At 35.0% G+C, this 22,801-nt stretch overlaps 2 protein-coding genes across 3 annotated transcripts; both read left to right on the top strand.

The window, feature by feature from the left end:
• Positions 1-24: 24 nt before the first annotated feature.
• On the top strand, positions 25-6,671 carry LOC132635249 (uncharacterized). 2 transcript variants are annotated; one of them, XR_009580477.1, is made up of 10 exons: positions 25-385; positions 1,954-2,081; positions 2,179-2,250; positions 2,405-2,550; positions 2,645-2,759; positions 2,846-2,926; positions 4,763-4,894; positions 5,090-5,177; positions 5,956-6,083; positions 6,277-6,486. XR_009580477.1 is itself a non-coding variant. In XM_060351567.1 (9 exons), exons 1-9 carry the CDS (start codon positions 118-120, stop codon positions 6,408-6,410), a joined length of 1,164 nt encoding a protein of 387 aa, XP_060207550.1. In that variant the 5' UTR covers positions 26-117; the 3' UTR covers positions 6,411-6,671. The 2 variants fall into 2 exon arrangements, 1 of the variants encoding a protein (XP_060207550.1); XM_060351567.1 differs by lacking the exon at positions 5,956-6,083 and having other exon boundaries at positions 26-385; positions 6,277-6,671.
• A 5,952-nt stretch (positions 6,672-12,623) lies between these two features.
• LOC132635250 (probable methyltransferase PMT14) lies at positions 12,624-20,702 on the top strand. The gene is made up of 7 exons (XM_060351568.1): positions 12,624-12,919; positions 13,833-14,513; positions 15,633-15,843; positions 16,510-16,792; positions 18,575-18,961; positions 19,512-19,589; positions 20,196-20,702. Exons 2-7 carry the CDS (start codon positions 13,863-13,865, stop codon positions 20,434-20,436), a joined length of 1,851 nt encoding a protein of 616 aa, XP_060207551.1. The 5' UTR covers positions 12,624-12,919; positions 13,833-13,862; the 3' UTR covers positions 20,437-20,702.
• Positions 20,703-22,801: the final 2,099 nt, after the last annotated feature.

The raw sequence follows: 22,801 nt of genomic DNA on the forward strand, positions 1-22,801 counted from the left end.
AGATAATCGCATTTTACTAATTGTGTATTATTTTAGTGCAAAAACCGAGCAACACCTCAATGCTATTTTTCCCTCTTCTTGTTTTCCCAATTTCCATAGACCTCTTTGCGATGATCAATGGGTTCCGCTCCTCGAACACGCCCCTCCTCTCTAAGCCCTAACCTCAAGAACACGTCCTCTCGTCCTTGTAAATCATCAATCACTATTCCTCTACAACCTTCCTTAAACTTATTCCCTTCCTCTATATCAGACTTCTTTCGGCTCATAGCTGTGGTTGTTGTTGCAGCCACCGTCGCATTTTCCTGCAACTATGTTTTCACGTCACTCAATCAGCAACCCATACCTTTCTGCGATAGCAATACCCACTTCCATGACTCTCTCTCCGGTTCGTCCCATCTTATTTTTTATTTTATTTTATTATGTTCGTTTCCCGATTGTTCTTTTGTTTTAACATGTTACGATACTCCTTCGGATCGGATAACTCGTAAACTAAGCTGCCCTGATTAAATAAGTATTGAGATTTGATTACATAATACTTAATAGAGAAAAATTTGGAAAAATAACATTAGTTTTTTCTTGATTTGACAAGTGGACACTTTTTTTTACCTAAGAAAAAAAAAAGTTAAATGGACACTCTTTTTGATCCAGAGGGAGTACAACTTTCACATCTTTCAACCATTATTCATCAATTATTCAAACTTTCACTGCTTTCAACCACTAACCCTGATCACTTCCTTCATCCCAATTTATTTGTCAATCTTTTCTTTTTTGAACGTCTCACAGTGCTTCACATAATACCGTTAGGGGTCATTTGGTAGAGTGTATAAGAATAGTACTGAATATGATGTAGTAGTAATGCTGGGATTAGTTATGCCGACATTATTTCTTATCCACGGTTTGGTTTGGTGTATCGCGGGCAGTTTTGTATTTAACCATGTTTATCCATGTATTAATCTTGTATTGCTAATACCGTGGTTGGCTATGTGTTAGAATAATACTGAATAGGGTAGGTTGAAAAGCACTATCAAACATTGGATCAATAATACCAAAGCTAACATGAATTACTTTCTCTAAGATATGTCAAGCTGATGGTACACGTAATGTAATTGCTCATCTTTGTATGCAACACCTCCATTTATGAAGCATGATATTTTTGGAATGTGCATCTTATGAGACACTATGTCTATGCATCAACTATATCAGTATGCAGATTCTAGAATGACCCTAATTATTTAGTATATTTCTATTACTTATGGGAGACCGCTGTTAGCAAGGAGGGTAAAAGAAAGATAAAACTGCCATAATATGTAAATAGTGGGAATTTCACCACATGATCATCTATTTTCCTCTGTTAGATTCCTCTGAAAAGATCACCAGAAATGCAGCCTCTCCTTCTCTTTGCACCTTTGCTCCTTCCTCTTTATTTTTCTCTGCCTGTTTATCTTCTTATCTCCTCCAGAGAAAGAGATTTTGTAGATGATGGCTGACTGTTTGTTGAACTTTCAATCTTTCATATTACCAGACACAACTTAATCAACATACTATTAAGTATTCCATGCATCTTAACGAGTCTCAGTTGAGGCATCTGTTGGTCAGTCTCTTGGTATCCATATCAGGGTAGCTAGAGAATTTAAATAACACAGGTTAAATTTATTATTCTGGTTCTAAACGGGAAAACAGCTAGATGTTAGCTTCTTTAGTAATTTTATGTGGAACAATGGTAGCGAATCCTAATCAATGATGTGGTTTATTATATGTTATTTCTATGTATTTCTGTTTGCATTTGCTTATTCTTAGAGCATTTCAAAATTGTGTGATCCACTTCATTTTTGAGAAGCGGAGCTGTGGAACACTATGTTCTACAGTGCTGGCATATTAAATAACTTTCAAATTTTTCGATGGTCTTTGATATAAATAGCTGTGTTGGGTTTTAATAATTCCTCTTGGCTTTAGACTTCTGCGAGCCCTGTCCACTTAATGGAGTATGTAATGAAGGCAAATTAGAGTGTGCTCATGGCTACCGGAGGCTTGGGAACTTATGTGTTGAAGATTCAAATATAAACGAAGCAGCTAAAAAGCTTGTGAGTGACACCTATTTAACCCTTTTGGTTATTAATATTTGATTGTTGGCTAAATTGGGTTTTGAATGCTTACACGATAATGTAATTACATGTGCAGTCAAAGTTAATAGAAGCTCTTCTTTGTGAAGAATATGCTCAATATTCATGCACTGGCACTGGCACTGTTTGGGTACGTTGCTCTCTCTCTCTCCCCCCCCCCCCCCCCCCCACACACACACACACACTCTTTACACGCACAAATTCAAAAAGATATCCTCAAAATGAGTTTGTATTATAAAGCTACTGAACTAACATTCTCCATAAGTTTGATGCTTGCCTTTTAGGTTCAAAGTAACCAATTGTGGGAGAAAGTGAATGAATCAAAAATAATGGATGAGTATGGCTTGAATGAGGCTGTTTATGCTCATGCCATGAAAAGAGCCATGGAGGCACTTCACAGGGATTTAGAGACAAGACTGAATGATCATGGGTATGCTCTGCAGGTTTATTAACCATGATTTATAGCAAGCAGATGAAAGTATATCATATATTTTTTAATCAATGTTTCTTCATCTTCTGTCTAGAATTGAAGAGTTGAAGTGTCCAGCTTCGCTGGTACTACATTACACACCAGTTTCCTGTCGCATCCAGCAGTGGATTCTTGAGCATGCTTTGTTATTGGTTCCAGCTTGTGCATTGGTACTCCACAGTAAGAGCAGCCTTTGAAAGCTTATATTAATATATTATAACCGTCTAAACCTTGTTGACAATATTGGAATTTGCAGCTCCTGGGATGCACTTTCCTACTGTTAAACCTCCATCAGAGATACTACTTGTCAGTTAGAGCTGAACAGATATATAATGAGGTATGTGACCTTGTTTTCTTTCCTTGGAGAATCTATACTGTGACATTGGTTATTTTCAATGTCGACTTGTGACTGGCTATAGTTATACTACTTGAATATGCTAAATTCACCTCCTTTAAGTAAAGGAATGAAAACCAATATGCCTAGAGAACTTCAGGGCTAAGGGAGCATATTTACACGACAATTCTAAGCCTCACGGCCAGTTGTAGATATTAACCTGGGCTCGAAATGTTCTCATTAAGTACATATGTGGGTATCTATTCTTTTTCTTCCGCCATATTACTCCAAAACTTACCTCAAAGCGCATTAATTTCAGTCAAGTAATGTCAGACCTTTGATTGAATAGATACACAAGGAAATTGCTTTCTTGATCTAGTTAAATAATCCATTTGAGTTCTAAAATAAAGCATAGATGAATTTATAGATGAAGTCCCTCTTCTACTAACCATGTATCAACCTCCCTATTGAATTAATCATGTTTGCCATTCTGTTGTGATATTATATGCACTGTTAGATATGTTTCCTCATGAACCCGCAAGGGTGGCTCAGTTGGTTGAGCATGGGGCTTTCATAATGGAGGTCTCAGGTTCGAAACCCTCTGTCTACGACAGCAGGGGATTTGCCTTCTGAGTCGAGCTCATCGCATAGGGCTTGCCTAGTGCGGGTTACCTCTCCTGTGTGGTTTGCGAGCTATTGCACAGGAGCTGGGTTTACCCTGTGCGCACCCGAAGGGTAGCGGCTGCGGGTTCCCATGTCATCAAAAAAAAAAAAGATATGTTTCCTCACGATTCATGTGATTTTTGGAGGATGAGACAAACCTGTGTAATATTTAAGGGATCCTGTGTCCATTCACTATTGGTATAAAGTGTATGCTTCTCCAACAATGCTTCATCTCCAAGGGATTACCAGTTAAGGCATGGGAGTAACAACAGGAAGATCCTAGGTTTGAAACCGAGCTACAACAGTTAGTTTGAGATCCTATTTGCTCCAACCACTGCGCGGAACTTGTCCCAGGAACAACTAATGTAAACGATCCTAGGTCTGGACCCCTTAATTAGGCTCTCCAAGCCGAGCTTAGGATGCATTCACACTGAGGTCGCCCAAAATTCCTAAGTTCTGAGATGGTTTATAGTTGGCCTTAGCTCACATGGTTAGGCCTCAAACTTGCCTCAAACAAACTCAAGCCATGAGTGAAGTTTTGACTTCCAAATCCATGAATCGAACTAGTCTTCAATTTCTAGCGCCTCAAATTAACAGCTACGTAATTAATTTGAATAACTAGGTATTAACACTGGTGTAAGTGTGCAACTTAACAAACAGTGCCACAGAAAATTCAACTAATATTCACATATTCCTAATTACAAGTTCAAAGTTTAAACTTAGTCCTGAACTTGCAATAGTAGTTTCTTTGTTTCCAAATTGAATATCTCTTTTTGCGTTTCAACAGTTGAATATCATTACTGTTTGCATCTTATGAAACATATTCTTATACTTTGAAAAATAAGATAGTTGCTTCGTGTTGTATTATTCTAGTTTCAAGTGTGTAAATTTTTTTTAATAGAAAATAATATGACAGTTCTGGTTTTCTGTGGAAGTTGATCAAGTAGACCTCGACGAACATAGTAAGACATTCAATTTGTGGAAGAGTGAATTATCTTAGATAGGGACCTAGAGTGCTTATCAGGAAAAGGAATACAGAAAAAAAAAATAGCAAGACTGATAAATTCAAGAAAAGTATTATGTCCATCCCAAGTTGCATAACCAGGTAAATCACTAGTCTTATTTATTTGCCAGTTGGGCTGAGTTTGGATTTGTTGATCTCTCTTGATATGATAGGCTTGTGACGTACTTGAAGAGAAGGCATTGGGTGCAAGAAGTGGCACGCATGAACCATGGGTGGTGGCATCACTGTTACGGGATCATCTTCTTTCACCCAAGGAAAGAAAGGATCCAAGGTTATGGAAAAAGGTGTCCATGTCCCTCCTCTTTTCTTTTCTTTTTTTTCCTTCTGCATTTTTGGTTCAGGGACGGTACTATGCATTGTACTTTTCCTATGCCTAGTTCAAATGCTTTCAGAGTGTTACGTTCTTGATTTATTTATTAAAAAAAAAGGGAAGAAAATGTAACGTTCTATCTTTTACCATACTACTCTATATTTTGTAGGTTGAGCAGTTGATTCAAGAAGACTCTCGTCTAGAGAGATACCCGAAGATGGTCAAAGGTGAATGTAAGGTGGTATGGGAATGGCAAGGTATGTAAGGCATTTTACTGCCTTAATCTTGAGTTTACACTTGCTGTTGTTGATCAATTCATCTTTTGGCTAACATGTTCTTTCTAAGCAGTTGCTGATTCTTTCCCCAGCTAAAAATCATTTTTAAAGACATTTGCAGTTAAAACTTAATGCATGGAACACTAGTTCATACAATTTCACGTTGAAAATGTCCATATTGTATTGAAACACATAATAGTAATTTTACTCCTATGGATTTCTTCTAGAAACACTTGTTTTCCTGTTTAGCAATGTTTGTTAAGAAACAGGTTTTTTCGCGCTAAATGGTGAACACTGTTTGTGATGTGGTATAGTTGTTAACTGGTTTCTGATTTATTTATTTAATTTTTAAATATTTTTTCTCCTTCCTAAAGTTTTGTAGAAAATCAAATTGCATGTCTTCTTCCAATGATAGCATACTACGATACAGGGTTGCCTATCACGGTACCACCACCAGAGGCTGTCAATGTAACCTATATTAGAAAAGATCAGTTGGGAACTTGTGAAGAAAGTTTTCAAGCCAGTGCATTAATGAGAGTCATAGATTGCGTAAGAGAATAGACTGTATATGATAGCAACTTATAGTAAGGTCAAGACTCCTTGCACACACTCATCAATAGTCATGAACATAGCAAACCAATATTCTCGTGGTGTAATAACTGCCTCAAGGCAACTGGGAATTGTATTTTCTTCGTAAGGTAAATTCCTTCCCTAACATCTGTACGGCTTCACTTCCCAGTTTTTTGTTTGACCTTTGCAGAAACTTTTAGAATGGTGATTTCAGTCTAGTGATTCCATTCTAAACCTTTGATATGACAATTAAAAAAACTGAAAGTCAAAGACAAAGACCGATACTTTGAACAAGGCCTATGCCTTGCGTTGATAAGGGTAAAGCTCTATACCACTTTTTTTTTTTTTTTTTTTTGTGGGGGGGAGGAAACAACATAGGAGAACAATAAGAGTACCCATGCCAGATTTGCTTTAGCCGTGGAACTCTTATTATTTCTCTCTCTCTCTCTCTCTCTCTCTCTCTCTCTCTCCATATTTCTTGAATTTGACTGTAGTCTTTCTGTTTTTCTAGTTGAGGGTTCTTTAAGCTCTTCGGGCAAGAGGAAGAAGGCCAAGGAAAGCAAGCTAGCATCAGGTCAACATGCAGAACTCTCCCCTCAGCAAAGAAACTGGCCATGGAAGGCCAAGGAGCCTGTGAATTGCTGAGCTTTTTAATTTACAGTCTCGCCCGCCTGCTTTGAATTGTTGTATAATAGTAGTACTTTTTATCTGGCAAAATGCAGTTCCCAGTGTCATGATCTTAGGTCCATGATACACGTCTCAGAGTAGCCTTGTAAATCTAGTTATTCATATGGCATTAATCACATTAGTGTGCAGCAGAAAACACAATTTTTTTTCACAATAACAGAATTCATGTGGAAGCTTCATGGTCCTTTAAATGTGCTCTCTTTATGTCACATTTCTGTATAGTGGTGTTTGATTTATGATTAGATACTATGTTCTCTTCCTAGACATCACATAATGTACCTTTAATTATGCCAGATATCTCAAGAATCACTGTGGTTTTAGAGGCTACCCCAGCTGGCATGAGAATGAAAATAGATTGAACGCGAATACTCTATGCTTTTGTCTGTGATTCGTTTTGTTTCGCAAATGTTTCTACTTTCATACAGTTTTATAACTTAATCCTAGAGTTAAGTTAGGCCAAAGGTTCTTTTGGGATTGAAGGTGAAGATTAGAAGAAAAAGAAAAAGGAAAAAAAGAAAGGCATTGTCAGGTGATAGGAGATTGATATACGCAGTGCAATTGAAAATTGGTTCGAGGGAAAAATTGAAGTAAAAAATAATAAAAAAATAAAAATAAAAAAAACCTTAAATAATCACTTTTGGGATCGAATAGTGTCGGCAGAGTGTAAGACTCACTAATGCAATGGCACTTGATAGTATGTCACATTCAGATCAATCCCCCAACGGTCCATTATAAGCGCCTTTAATGGCTTTTCTTTTAAACTCTCACTCCACCTAGGTGAATCAATAATTTTCAATTTATTTGTTTAGTAGAGATATTTTATCACTAGCATAAACTTCACTCGTCTTTCTTAATGTTGATATTTGCAATAGATTTTTGATACCTCAACTTATAAGAATAAAAAACTTTTGAGAAGTCATAGTTCGAATCGTAATTTATGAGTTTGATTTCTTACTTTTGTCTTACAAATGGAAAAAAGAATGAGAAGAAAAAACTTAAAAAAGATGAGAGAGAGTCGTTTTAGGCTGCATCTAAAATGGATCTTTGACAAATTTGGGTGTAATCAATGAACTGACCTTGATATATCTTGGTATTTGCTTAAGAGTACTGGAAAATATAGATTAGTTAACTATGTTCCTATTAAATTCGTTATTCCTCATTGTAACGTGCTGCACTAGGCAAATCTATCTTATATTCTTTCAATTGGGGTAAAGGGTTGCTCAATTAGCTCACAATTTAAGTTTTATTAATCATACTGGATATCAGAGCCCGTGTCAGCATGGGCCCAACATATATTTATAATTTTATTTTTATGCAATTATAAAAAGAATTAATATATTTTACAACATTTCTTGAAAGTCACGTATGTAAAGATAGAAATTTTGGGAGCACGGGTTCAATAATTTGTGCGATGATGTTATTTTTTTGTTTCAGTTTATATGACTTTATTTAAGAAAAAGGCTAATAGACACTTTTTAAACTACGCGTTAATCAAATTTAAACCAGAATTTCAAAACCTATTGAATTTTTAACTACTTCTAAATATGGAAACGTCATTTGAACTACCATGCCCCTAGGCTAAAACGTGATTTTTTTTTATACATATAGTGATTATGTATATTGTGTCATATAACATGGGCATAGATGCGGTATAAGATTTCTATCCTTTTTATTTTTTTACTTAACCTATCATAATAAGTACTAATTGTTACACCCCTCGTTTCGTAGTGGTAGAACTTATGATTTTCTAGTTGAGTATGCCTTGGGAATTGAGACCCAAGCCTGGGTTTTGGAGATAGAAAGTGTCTTACCCCGTGTGCGATGGTACCAGCAGGTATTCCTGGTGATTTATAGGATTAGAAGTTGAACAAATCGAATCAACGCAATCCGAACTGAAGCGGAAAAGTCTGCAGACACCAGTCGTGTTCGACGGGTCGTCGAACCTGTCGACGGACCGTCGTTGTGCGACGTCGACAGGGTTGCGCAGCCCTGCATTCTGCAGGCGCAGGTCGACGGGTCGTCGACCCGCTCATCGAACCGGACCACTGAAGCATTTAATTCTCCGAGTATAAATACATGGTCCACGACTTTATTTCATATTTCTCTCATTCCCAAATCAGAAAACCCTAATATTTTGCTCTCCCAACATTTATGGCATATTAGTGAAGATTAGACAAGACCCGGATCCCGTAAACCCGAGCTTGTGAAGAAGAAGGTTGTTTCTAGGGTTTCCCCAAGGATGGGAGGCCTAAGGATTTGAAGTTAAAGTGATTCTTGGAATTCTTGACCCCTCAAGGTATGTCAATGATTCCTACCCTTGTGTTTGAGTTGACCATCGAGAGTTTTAGTGATTTTAGGTAGAGAGAAGGTCCTTGTGGAAGTGATAGATTGATGAAGGGCAAGGTAGTGACATGAGCCTATTTTAGAGAAATGATTAGGGATGAATTTACGTGTATTTGGATATATATAGGCGCTATCGTTGTAAGCTTATAAAGGAGATGGTCATCTATGATTCGTTAAGCTTTATACGTGCTTGGGGATGATTAGTAAGCAAAGAAAGTAGCCTAATTAACGCTTATGTTATCTTAATTGTAGATTTAAAAGTTCAAGAAGTAGAAGTTGGGCGATTTGATATACGTCAAGGTATGTTAAGGTTATTCCTTATTTTTTTTAGCATGATCCTATAATATGAATCAATAAACGAGTTAGAGAGTTTTCCTATTACTCTATTCTTATAAGTACTAAGAGAGATGCAGTTTCGACGTTCCCTTACCCCGGCTATGGTATTTCCCCATATACAGATCTTATGATTTCCTGTCCTAGTAGTACTAGTTTAGTAAGGCCCATGAAGAGGCAAATTGTCATCATATTATTGAGAATCCTGTTGTTCAGTCTTACTTGCATTATGCATTCACTTTCAGTCCTTAGAGGTACAGTGAAAGGCACACTTGACAGGGGGTGAAGGTGTGACCTGTGATATTACGTTTTATATGTGAAAGGCATGCTTGACAGGGGTGAAGGTGTGGCCTACGAGTGATCCATGAGTGGCCTATGATGTTGGAGTATATACATGAGAAAAACACACTTGACAGGGGGTGAAGGTGTGGCCTGTGATGTGACGAGGAGGTGTGTACCTACTAGTTATATATATATATATATGCATGTCCATACTTTCCGACCTACAGATTCAGCCAGATGCAGACATATACTAATTCATACAGATTTATGCAGATAGTCATTACTGCTTATGAGTTCAGATCTTATTCATGATCTCTGTACGTATTTATACATGTTGTCTTTATGCCTTACATATTCAGTACATTATCCGTACTAACTCCCCGTTGCTCGGGGGGCTGCGTTCATACCCGCAGGTACAGGTAGACAGGGAGGTGGTCCGGCTTAGTAGGACCCTTATACAACAGCGATCAGTGCACTCCCTTCGATCCGGAGTTGCAGTCTATTTTGGTAGGCCATTATTTTGGGATGTATATAGATGGGTATGACGGGGCCCTGTCCCGTCCTTTCTACAACTTCATTCCAGTAGAGGTCTGTAGACAGTTGTATGCAGTAGTCAGACGATGTAGCCTTGTCGGCTTATATTCTTTTGTGTAGAGTATATATATGGTAGCCTAGCTGGCTTGCACCGTTCTTCCGCATGTTATGTTTATATGTATATACAGATTGTACAGAGCCCGGATGTTTCCTCTTTATGAGATTAGTTTGTACCATTTATGGCTATTGATGTTCAGTATGTTTCAGATAAGTAGTTAGGGGTGTTTGGTCGCTAGAGGTCAGACTCGTGTCACGGCTCATCGGTTTGGGTCGTGACACTAATAAATTATTTTGGTTATTTTGGTGCTCCGTATATAATTACAAACTTAAGACATTGGAAGATGCCTTTTGAGAATGTAATACCCATCTTTATTTCTTTTTAGGATATTAAATAGTACTGCAATAAACATCCGAGTAATTTATTTTATCAGTTGTAACAATATTCAATTAATTTGATTATAGAATTACAGTTGCTGAGGTAAGATATTACTCATGGAACTACAAAATGTAATCAGTTGTAATAGTAACTTTTTAAAAAATGAAGCTTGATAATAATATATTCAGAACTACTTTTGAAAAATTAATCCTTACCTGTACTTTCTCTATCTATTGAATATTAGTACTACAGGACTACAAAAAAAGCTATGGAGATTGAAGGGAGAGATAAGTAAGAGAATGTCACATTAAAGTTTAATGGGGGCCACTCTTTTTGGACAGTCATTCAAAATGCTACAAATGCAGCGCATAGTATAGAAATACAACTGAATTAATGCACCATTATTGACTTAATAGGGGATATTTTGGAAATTACATGGATATTGCTTAATTTTTTTTATTTTTTTTTCCCCTCCCATTTAGGAGGATTTATAGTGTTTCCACACTTCCCCTCCAGTGTGACTCGAACCTAGGACCTACCGGTCGTGGGTGGAGGTGCTTAACCACTGAGCCATCCCTCACTTGTCATTGCTTAATTTTTTAATATGAGGTCCACGTTTTATTTTTATTTTTATAGTGCTTGATTTTTAATATGGGGTCCATGTTTTTTTTATTTTGTCCACGTTTTTTTTTTTTTAACATGAGTTGGAGGTGGACGACGAAACCACCTCCAAACACATGCTTCTAATATAGTAAATAAAACCACTTTTTTTTTTTTTTGAAGCATAACTTGGGGCCAATCTGATCTGAGTATCCAGATCTAAGTTATATAAGTACCAAACTGTTACTATTAGAGTTTGCAGCGGAAAATCCAATATTCCATTTTTAGACATACACAAATAATTGTTGTCGGTCATATTAAATAATTTTGGCAGATCTAAAAACTAGTGGATCTAAATTCTTTGTAATGCTCCTATCAATGTAGACATATTTGTTAGTATAATAGTTGTCCTTTCCCACCTATAATGGTTTTATTAGACCTTTTGAAAACCAGATTTGGTACGATGTAGACTGATGAGTCAATGCCTCTGTGTTCTTTAAATGGAAAAATAGATTTAAAATATTACTCTATCTTCATTTTTTCAATTTTATTTCTGTTCGTAATAAAAATCAGAATTAGAGGATTTGATAGACACACTTGACGACGAATTCAGGGGTTCAATAGAAACAACACCTAATTGAGGTGTCAAAATTGAAAAAAGGGACAAGTTTAGAAGACCGCATATGCATTGAGCCTTTTTTCACATATCACTTGACTAACTAAATATATGTAAAATATTTTTAGTACCAAATTAAAATAACTTAGCAAAGGTTCTATTTCACATAAAGGGAGCTGTAAAACGCTACTTTAAATTAAACAAAGATATCAAGTTTCTATGTTCAAAATTGGATAGAAAATATGAAAAAATTTAATTGTCTCTGAACTATGCGAAATTGGACAACTTTATATTCTTGCCATTATTATTTACCAATCAAAAATAAAATAAAAATCTTGCCATTTTAATTTGCTCAAGTTTGCCTTTTTAGACTAACTTACCTTATCATTATTATTCTTTGGATTTATATTAACATTTTTTTTGGTCTCAAACACATCCTAATTAAATAAAGTGGACTGATTTAACCTTTACACTACACGTATAATTTATTTTTTCCCTTATACTACACTATCATGTATGATTGAAATGTCAAATATTTCATCCAACTAAAAGAAAGACAAATTACAGATCTTGAACTTCTCCATATCTGGTTTTCTATAATACTGAAAGAAGTTGTTAACTCCTCCCATTTCAATTTATGTGATATAGTTTGACTATAGAGAAAATTTTAAGTTAAATTATTTGTAAATATAGAAATGTACCTTTTTTTTTTTTTTTACATAAATTATAAAGAAAAATATATGTGACGTTGTGATGGGAGTAATTTTTTTTATTTTCAAAAATGAATTTGATCCTCTTTTAATCATCCAGTTAGCTAATTTAAATATAGAAATGTATCATTTTTTTTACATAAATTAAAAAGAAAAATATATGTGACGTGATGGGAGTAATTTTTTTTATTTTAAAAAATAAACTTGGTCCTCTTTTAATCATCGCCTTGGCTGACAATTAGATTCCTACTTGCATAAAATAAAATAAATAAATAAAATAAAATAAAAGAAGGAGAGTCCTAACGCGGTCTCTCCACCTTTTTCACATTATATCCTACTAGAACTAGGATTCTGGTGAATCTGCTCATTTTTACTGCTCCAAAAGTTTAATTGGGCAATTTCCCAATTGTTATCTTTAACTATATTATTACTTCTACTACTACTGATCCACTCCATTTATTCAATCCCCACTTTAAAAAATAAATAAAAAAATCTATCTTTTTCAAGAAAGATTGCATTTATAGCAGAGTGTGTGGAGGTTGATTCACTCTGTTTAGATCTCTCTCACTTGTCTAGTGTTTACTGAGCAACTTCACTTCAGATTTGTCACTTGGTAATCAGCTAAAGACTTGTTCTTTTTTCTCATTGTTGTGCTTTGCTGCTATGCTTTAGGTCTCTGTGTAGTACTGATTTCTTGTTGTTTGATAAAGTTTTAATCTTTTCTAGTACCCATTTGTTCTTTTAACTCTGTGGATTATTGGGGTGTGATTTTATCTGAAAAGAGTTCTTAGTCTGTTATTTACTAGATGCACTTTCTGACTTCTTTCTAGTTTTCAAAGAGTAGTCTGAATTATGGTGATGTAGTCTTTAATGAGTTCTTTGATGATATATTGGATTTATGGTGAATATGAAGTAAGTGACCTGATAAAGATGATCTGTTCCCTAGTATGAAGACACTGAGTTCTTGTTTGGCTTTATGGTGGATAACTTTGTAGATCAATGTGTATCCGAGATCTGTGACTGGTGATTTAGTATTTCAGACTTCAGGGAGTTTAGTTTGTTATATTTGAATCATTTGATGCACTAACTGTTTTGTCTCCTCAATTGTTAGTTTTTGTAAAAAAGATCTTTGTAAATTTCCTTTTTTAGCACTTTTTGTTTGTTCTTTTTTTCAATCAGAAGTTGGTTTTATGGTAATGTAGTATTTTTCTGATTCTTTGAGGAGATCTTGACTTCAGTCATCCCACCCGACTGTTGTACTGCACACGAAGTAAATCGTGGAAGTTAAAGAAGCACTTATGTTCTAATATAATGATTAAGTCTTGAATATCTGTAAATACCTAGTATAAATTCCTCATTTTTGCATTTAGATTATATTAGGTCTGTTTGTGTTTGCATCCTTTGAGAATTTCGGTCAATCTGTTACTGTTTCCCTGGCTTGAGATGATATATGAAACTTATTTTTGAAGTAAAGTATCTATTGTATCCTGGAAATTGCTCGAAATTCTAACTTTTTTATGCTACAGGGAACTTTCTGGTGCTGCTGCGAGCACATAATGGCGTCCAAGTATCATGGACCAACCAACAAAACACGGCGACCGATCTCTATATTGATTGTAATTGGTCTTTGCTGTTTCTGTTATCTAATAGGAGTTTGGCAGAAAAGTGGGTCCGGAAAGGGAGATAAGCTAGCACTAGCAGTGACCGAGCAAACTGCTGACTGCAATGTCTTTCCACCGGCCACTCTAGATTTTGAGTCGCACCATAATTATGTGGAAACACTTGAAACTTCAGAACTAACAACTAAAAAATTCAAATCATGTGATCCTAAATACAGTGACTATACTCCCTGCCAAGAACAAGACCGAGCTATGAAGTTCCCACGGGAAAATATGATATATAGAGAAAGGCATTGCCCTCCAGATGATGAAAAGCTTCGTTGTTTGATCCTGGCACCCAAAGGATACACAACTCCATTTCCATGGCCAAAAAGCCGTGATTATGCCTATTATGCTAATGTTCCTTACAAACACTTGACAGTTGAGAAGGCGGTCCAAAACTGGGTACAGTTTCAGGGAAATGTTTTCAAATTTCCAGGAGGAGGTACAATGTTCCCTAAAGGAGCAGATGCATATATTGATGAACTTGCTTCTGTGGTTCCAATTAAAAGTGGCATGATAAGAACTGCTGTTGACACTGGTTGTGGGGTATGTGTTCTTTTTCTTTTTTCCTCCCTTCCCTTAAAGGGTCATTTGGTTCGAAGACAAGTTATGCTGGCGTTATTTCTTATTAACTGTTTGGTTTGTTGTATTAACAATAACATGCATCACATAATTTCTAAAATAATACTGAATAGGGTGTATAATTATAAGAATAATACTGGTATTGTTAATGCCGTTATTTACTATGTGTAAGAATAATACTGAATAAGGTGTTTAAGTAATACTGGTATTAGTTGTACTAGACTCAACTCTTCAGAAACTGACATAGAAGGGAAACAGATATATTACTGGAATGTTTCTACTCATGTGGAGTCATTCAACATTTTATCTTTTATATAAATTGTAGCTGCAGATACCTCCATTCTAACAACGACTTCTATTTTGCTTTTTGCTTCCATTAAGAAAGCTATCTCCATGATGCTAATTATTCTCACTGGTTATGTTTTATATATAGAAAAAGGAAAATTTACCTAATTCATGTCTAAACAAGTTTCGTGCACATATTAAACAAGTTCTTGTGAATTAGCCAAACTGCATCACTAAGACCACTGTGTTCTTTAACGGTAAGTCGGTAACACATCTTTGAAAACCTCTATTAACATATCGATTCTTGACTAGTTCACATTTACTTGTAATAGATTTAATCGCTGTAGTCATTGAATCGCCTATCTAAATACTTCCCATCTATCTGTGAGAATACCTTTTATCCCTGATAAGTTGCTTGGAAGGATACTATTCCAATTGATCTAGTACTGTGAAGCTTTGAAAGGAGTCTAATATAACTTACAGGTTATAAAATAAGTAGTCTATCCTTCACCACCTTTGATAAACATTGTAAAATCTTGCGTTCAGGTGTAAAATTTCTAAATTAATAAATTGTTAATCTCACTTGAAAAAGGCAACATTATGGCCAGGAACATCTGCGAGTTCTTCTCATGCTGTCGTTGAGTTTTTTTTCCTTCCCTTTTTAAGTAATTACATTCGACAGAAAAAGGGTTTCTCTCTGCATTAATGGTTGTAATTGTCCATAAAGTATCATGCTTTTGTATAGTGGCCTGTTTTCTTGGATTCTGACAACTTGTTGCATTCACATCATGCAAAAAGGTTGCAAGCTGGGGTGCTTACTTGCTGAAGAGAAATATTCTGGCAATGTCATTTGCACCTAAGGACAATCATGAAGCACAAGTGCAATTTGCATTGGAGCGAGGCGTACCTGCTGTTATTGGAGTTTTTGGTTCCATACACCTTCCATACCCATCAAGAGCATTTGACATGTCTCATTGTTCTCGGTGTCTGATTCCCTGGGCTTCAAATGGTATATTCCCAAGACATAAAAATTTCTCACTTCATTAAATGTTTTTTACGTTGTACTTGCCCTTTGTTCATCAAGTGCCATCCGGAGCATTATGAGCTCTATTAACGACACCTTTGGAAAGGAGACATCTAAAACCATTGGAATTTCCAAATAGGAGAATGGCATATGGGGTACTTGTCAAGTCACAAGGAAAAGATTTGACAGAGATTTGGGTTTTGGAATGAGACTAGCATAACAGATTTCCATTCAAACTGTAAATTCCTGTGTAAGAGCCTAAGGGGAAAGATCCTTTTGGAATCATGTGATGAATAAAATTAGGTGCTGTAAATTAGTTCTTTTCAAGAAGAATACTCCCTCGGTCCCTCCAGTCCAAAATAAGTGAACTTTTCAAAGTCCAAAGAGGTTATTTATTAATTTTCCCAAGTTACCCTTCTCTCTAATAGGTTTTTCAAATCCCAATGCTGACTATTTCTACTTTTAAGAAAAGTTTGGAGAAAGCAAAAGGATGATATTGTCAGATGCCTTTGATTTGTGTAATTAATTAACTTTCTTAAGGGGTGTGACTGTGAATTTAGTTTATTGTAAGATAATTAAAATTGTCGGTGACGAGTTTTGACTTTAAATGGTGAATTTTCTAGCTTGCTGATAGTTGGCTTGTATGTGCAGAGGGCATGTACATGATGGAAGTTGATCGAGTTTTGAGACCTGGTGGATACTGGATACTGTCTGGTCCTCCACTCAATTGGAAGACCTATCACAAAGTCTGGAACAGGACCAAGGCGGATTGTAGAGCCGAGCAAAAAAGGATTGAAGAGTATGCTGAGCTTCTTTGCTGGGAGAAGAAATACGAAAGAGGTGATGTAGCTATATGGAGGAAAAATATAAACGGAAAATCATGCAGAAGGACATCTGCCAACATATGTCAAACAAAGGATACTGATAATGTCTGGTGAGTTACTAGAGCCCTACTTGTCAAACTCCTTTTATTTATAATCCGGAGACCCTTCTGACTGTGTTTTTGTTGTGAAAGGTACAAGATAATCTGTCGCTTTTGAGTTCAAACTTTTCTCTCTAGTTTTATTGTGATTTGCTCACAAGAGTTGAAACTCAAGCTTAACTTTACTAGTTTCCAAAAAAAAAAAAAAAAAAAAAAAGAAAGAAAGAAAGAAAGAAAAAGAAAAAGGGAGTTTCAACTCAAGCTTCAATTTTCAATTTCCAGTAGTTATATATTAACTGGAGCGCGTCTTCAGGTACCATGCTGCACATATAAAGAAGGTCGATATAGAGAAAATTGTTGTGTTCTGTGGCAATTGGGACCAGGGGTGTCAAATGGCGGGTTGAGCTGGATTTGGGCGGGTTAAAATGGGTTGAGTTAATAAAGGGTCGGGTCAAAGTTAATTGGGCTGAAATAGATTGGGCTAAAGAGGGCTAAAGAGCGGGTCATAATCCAACTTGCCCAATTCTTACTAAGTTTTAATTTCTTTGTTTGTTCTTTTATATTATTTAAATTTGAATACCCAATAAACTATTTTTTTCTTTATTTGCCATCCTACCTTGGTAGGAGTAAGGTCTGCGTACACTCTACCCTCCCCAGACCCCACGTTGTGGGATTTCACTGGGTTGTTGTTGGCTATATATAACGTATCAAATTGAAAAAATGTTTTTTTCAAGGTAGGAGTAAGGTCTGCGTACACTCTACCCTCCCCAGACCCCATGTTGTGGGATTTCACTGGGTTGTTGTTGGCTATATATAACGTATCAAATTGAAAAAATGTTTTTTTTTGAAAATATTTTGACAAGGTTTCTATTGGTCAATTTGGGCTACATATCAGTCCAACTTTTAGATGGGCTGAAATGGGCTGAGCTACTAAATGGGCGGGTCAGTGACCAGCGGGTCATGTTTTCATGGGCTAATTTGCCACCCCTAATTGGGACCCTTTATCTTTCTAGTTTGTAGAATTTATAAGACCTGTTTGAAATCAAGTATTTTGATGTCTGTTGAGGTACTGCATAAAAGTAGCCTGTTTATACGCCACCAGCCAATACAAGAGGTCTTACGATTCTTTTTATTTGTCTTTCACCAAGCAAATAATCACTTTATCGCTATGCTATATATATGTTACCGACGGTAAGGGGGTGAAGCATCCCTATGAACTTCAAGTTCCTTCGATGTGACTTTCTGCTTTGACAAAGTTCAGGCTAAAGTTCAGGTTATAGTATCCAACCAACAACATTAATAAAGATGTACAGTTATTGATGGGTGTTTTCCTTTCACTTGTGCTCAAAAACTGTAAATAGAGCTAATTAGAGCATAAGATGGAATGCAGGTTGATAAAAGAAAAAGGTGAGAGCTAATCATGAGTCATGAGTCATGAGTCATGGCAAGTGTTGGAGAAAATGTTTGAGATTTTTATGCTATATAGCAGCCCACCAAAATAGCGGGCAAATGTATAAATTTTGGATTTAATGTACAATATACATATTTTATACATAATTAGTGTATATTTTTCATATATTGGCTAGTGACTCTGATTATTTTTGGCCAAGCGGCCAAATGTGTTAAAAGCCCAAAATGTTTTATGCCTATCATTGACTTGGTTCTCCCTATGTTTCGTGACTGACATTACCTTGGGTCATTTGGGTTATCACCATAAATACCGAATATTTTTATCCCATTACGCAAGTGCTAATTTGTGTTTGTCTTTCCACTTTGTATAAAATGGTGATTCAGGTATAAAAAAATGGATGCATGCATAACACCATACCCTGCCGTCCAGAACTCTGATGAAGTAGCTGGAGGGGAATTGAAGAAGTTTCCCGCTAGGCTATTTGCAGTTCCACCACGTGTAGCCAATGAAATGGTTCCTGGGGTAACAGTTGAGTCTTATCAAGAGGATAATAAGCTTTGGAAGAAACATGTCACTTCGTACAAGAGGATCGTTAGCCTACTTGGCACCACAAGATACCACAACATAATGGACATGAATGCCGGACTTGGAGGCTTTGCAGCAGCACTAGACTCTCCTAAACTTTGGGTGATGAATGTTGTGCCAACTATTGCTGATAACACTCTTGGTGTCGTATATGAGAGGGGGTTGATTGGGATATACCATGACTGGTACGTACTGCCAATGGTTTCTTATCAACAAATTATTTCGCAAATGGTAAAGAATTTAGCTAGTTTACTGAAGCGGGCATTTCTATTGACCTACCCTTGTTTTCAAGAAGGGATAATTGCATATTTGGACCACTCAAATGAACAATAGCCAGTAATGTACATGTTTTGTATTATTAAGTGTAAATATACATATAATATACATATTGTATACAGAAAATATTCATAAATATACACAATCAGTGTGTGTCTTGTATATTTTGGCTAGCACCCGCAATTAATTCCGGCCGATGGGCCAAAAATGCAAAAAGCACTTTCAAGAATTCTTCTTCCCTTTATTAGTGAACAGCTATAGCATCAAATGAGATGATTAAAAGGAAACATCCAGGACCTACTGTTGCTTGCATGTTTGACGAAAATTTAAGATTTTCATATTGGAGATATTATGTATCCTTTTGTCAATTGTGATTCTTCTGTTCCTGTTTTACACTGGGAATAGTCCCTAATATTGCTCCTGAAACTTTTATTAATTTATATTTCCTTATCCTTTTAGGTGTGAAGGCTTCTCTACGTACCCGAGGACGTATGACCTTCTTCATGCTAATCGCTTGTTCACTCTGTATGAGGACAAGTAAGCGTTCTTAAACTCTTTAAAGAAATGGATTTATTAGTAGGATATATTACTTAGTAGGCGTTTGGACATGTGATTTCATCTCATGAGATGAAATCCCAAATTATCCAAAAAGGCATGATTTGGGATTTGAAATCATGATTTCAAAAAATGTAAATGTAAAATTTGACCTATATGTTTATATTTTGTAAAAAAAAGACCCATAAGTTGGTAGATATATTGTTCGTACCATGTGAGAGGATTATATTAATTATTAAAGAGTAGTTATGTTACTATTCATGTTAAATTTTCCCTTTTATTGAATTAAAGTTTGATCAATTGATGTTGTATTTTTTAGAAAGGCCTTCTAGTAACGTATTAATTTTATTATGAATTATGATTTACTCATTTGGTAAGATTGTATAAGAATTGGGAAAATTTTGATGGTTTTCACAACTTGTGGGGTTTTTTTGTTTATAAAAAAAACTGCAACTCAAGAAATCCAAATTGCATGTCCAAACATGATTTCATCTCATGAGATGAAATCATGCCCGAACGACTCCTTAGAAAAGATAAACAAGAAAAAAAGAGAATACTGATTCTTAAAGCTATATGATTGTAAAACAGGTGTGATTTTGAAGATATTCTCCTAGAAATGGACCGTGTCTTGCGTCCTGAAGGGGCAGTCGTTCTTCGAGATGGAGTTGAAGTCTTGAACAAGGTTAGGAAAATCGCAGCGGGCCTGAGATGGGAAACTAAATTAGTAGATCATGAAGATGGACCCTTGGTGCCTGAGAAAATTTTTGTTGCTGTCAAACAATATTTTGTTGAAGGTGATGAAGACCAAAACACGCCAACTGATGAATGAGTCGGTGCCAATATTTGAGTATGTAGGAAAACCTGAGAATTCTAAAGTGGAAGGTAAGATTACCAGGCAGATATATGGAGGTTCTTTCTCGTACAACAAATAGTGCAAGTTCTTATGTAGAGCAATTTTAGTTTTTTTCTTTTCTTTCATGTGTGATTTTGGAGAGAGGTGAAAAGCAAGACCTTTTTCTCCAAATAATGAAGCAAAGCAGAGTTCACTAGTGATATTTATGTTTGGGAGCAAATTGATAGTTGTTTCCACTAGTTTACAAAATTGGATATTGGAACGTTTGTAATCCTTTTTTTTTTTTTGGCAATTTAATTTATTTAAACTTGTCTAAAAGTTGATGGCCCAAATTGCTATTCCTTGTGGGCATTTCTAGCATATAGGTTTGTTTTCCAAGTGAAAAAAAGATTCAAAAGTTCATATGGTTTATTGAGCTTTCTTATCTTGTATGGTATAAGAATTATTCTTGTCAAAGTGAACTCTCAAATCTAGTAAAAACCATGATGTCAAAAAGAATAAAAGTTGAGTATTCAGTTAACCTGTATGCTTTTCAAATCTAGAATTATCAGTATCTACATCCATTAAGTGACTAAAGAAACTATTCAGTCTGAAATATTTATTTCTTCATCTTATTTTTCTAAAAAGGACTCGTCCAGTATCCCAACCCAGATGCTTATTAGTCTTAAATTTAGCCCTTTACCAAAGACACTAGTATTTTTTTTCTTCTGTTAATTCACTCTCCTGTAGTCTACTGAAAGAGAGACCAGTCTTCGTAAGATATTAAAACGATTCCTCCTAGTCATAGGATTAGCGGGATCAATCGGCCAGGGAGCTAGATTATTCTTATATGTTTGTGTGCACAAGTTTATAGCTTTGAACTAAATTTCAAGGAAAAACATGATTTTACATGTTAAGACATTGACACATTTACAATATCAAACTTTCATAGCGTAAAGTGGTTTTGCTTTGTAAAATTAAATAGGCATCGGAAAAAAATTGTAGAAAAGAGTTTACTATGAAAAATATAAATATGATTTCTAAACAAATTAAAGAGTCCGGAGCCAAAATGACATATTTTTACAGCAATTAGACCAAAATAGGCTGTCTTTTTTTTTTTATACCCAAATGGGTATTTCGTTGATCATTCAACGAAATACCCCAGTTACTGTTCATAGCAGCAACTCTTTTTTTTTTTTTTTTTTTTTTTTTGCTATTTCGTGGATTGTTCCACGAAATAGCTTTTTTTAAAATTTTTTTTTGCATTTCGTGGAACAATCCACGAAATAGTTTTTTTTTTTTTGCCATTTCGTGGATTGTTCCACGAAATAGCTTTTTTTTTAATTTTTTTTTGCATTTCGTGGAACAATCCACGAAATAGTTTTTTTTTTTTTTTTTTTTAATTTCGTGAAAAAAATGATTTTTTTTTTACATATCATGACACAATCCACGAAATAGATGTTTTTTTATTTTATTTCGTGAATAAAAAAAGAAATAGGAAATTATATTTTTTTTTTTGTTTTTGCATTTCGTGTATTAAAAAACGAAATAGGATAAATTTTTTTCTAATTTCGTTCGTATAAAAAGGAAATTGGAAAATATATATATATATATATATATATATATATATATATATATATATATATATATTATTTCGTGTATTAATGAAGGAAATTGATTTGTTTTTTTATTTTTTTTGCATTTCGTAATCTAATGAACGAAATAGGTTTTTTTTTTTTTTTTTTTGTATTTAGTGAATAAAAAAACGAAATAGGAAATTATATATATATATATATATATATATATATATATATATATTTCATTCATGTACCAATGAAATAGGATGAATATATATATATTTTTGTGTTTCATTTATAAAAACATTTATATATTCACGAAATAAAAAAAATCTTATTTCGTTTTTTAATAAACGAAAAAAAAATAGTTGTAAAGTCAAGACATAACTTTATTTTAAATATAAATATAATTCTAAAAAATATAGGGAGAAAAACTAGTTGTAAAGTCGTCAAACTTTAGATGGTCATAACTTTGCGCTCGGACGTCCGATTTACGCGATTTGTTTTTTGATTTTGGGTATTTTTCCGAGATCTATGCACACAAACCGCCATAAGGCGGTTTGGCCGAGCCGATTTTTAAAAAAACGTCTTTTATCACATTCAATTTCAATTTTTCCCCAAATTGGCATGAAATTTTCAGTTTTATTTACTTATAAGATGATGATACGCAATAGATTTCAACGTAAAAATTCAGGGATAATGTATCTGTGAATGTCAATTTCAGTTCTGCGGTTTCAATTTTTTAAAATAAAGCTGACTAATTTTCTCGATATATAAAGTTGACT

The sequence above is a fragment of the Lycium barbarum genome, chromosome 4 (assembly GCF_019175385.1).
Source record: "Lycium barbarum isolate Lr01 chromosome 4, ASM1917538v2, whole genome shotgun sequence".
Lineage (NCBI taxonomy): Eukaryota > Viridiplantae > Streptophyta > Magnoliopsida > Solanales > Solanaceae > Lycium > Lycium barbarum.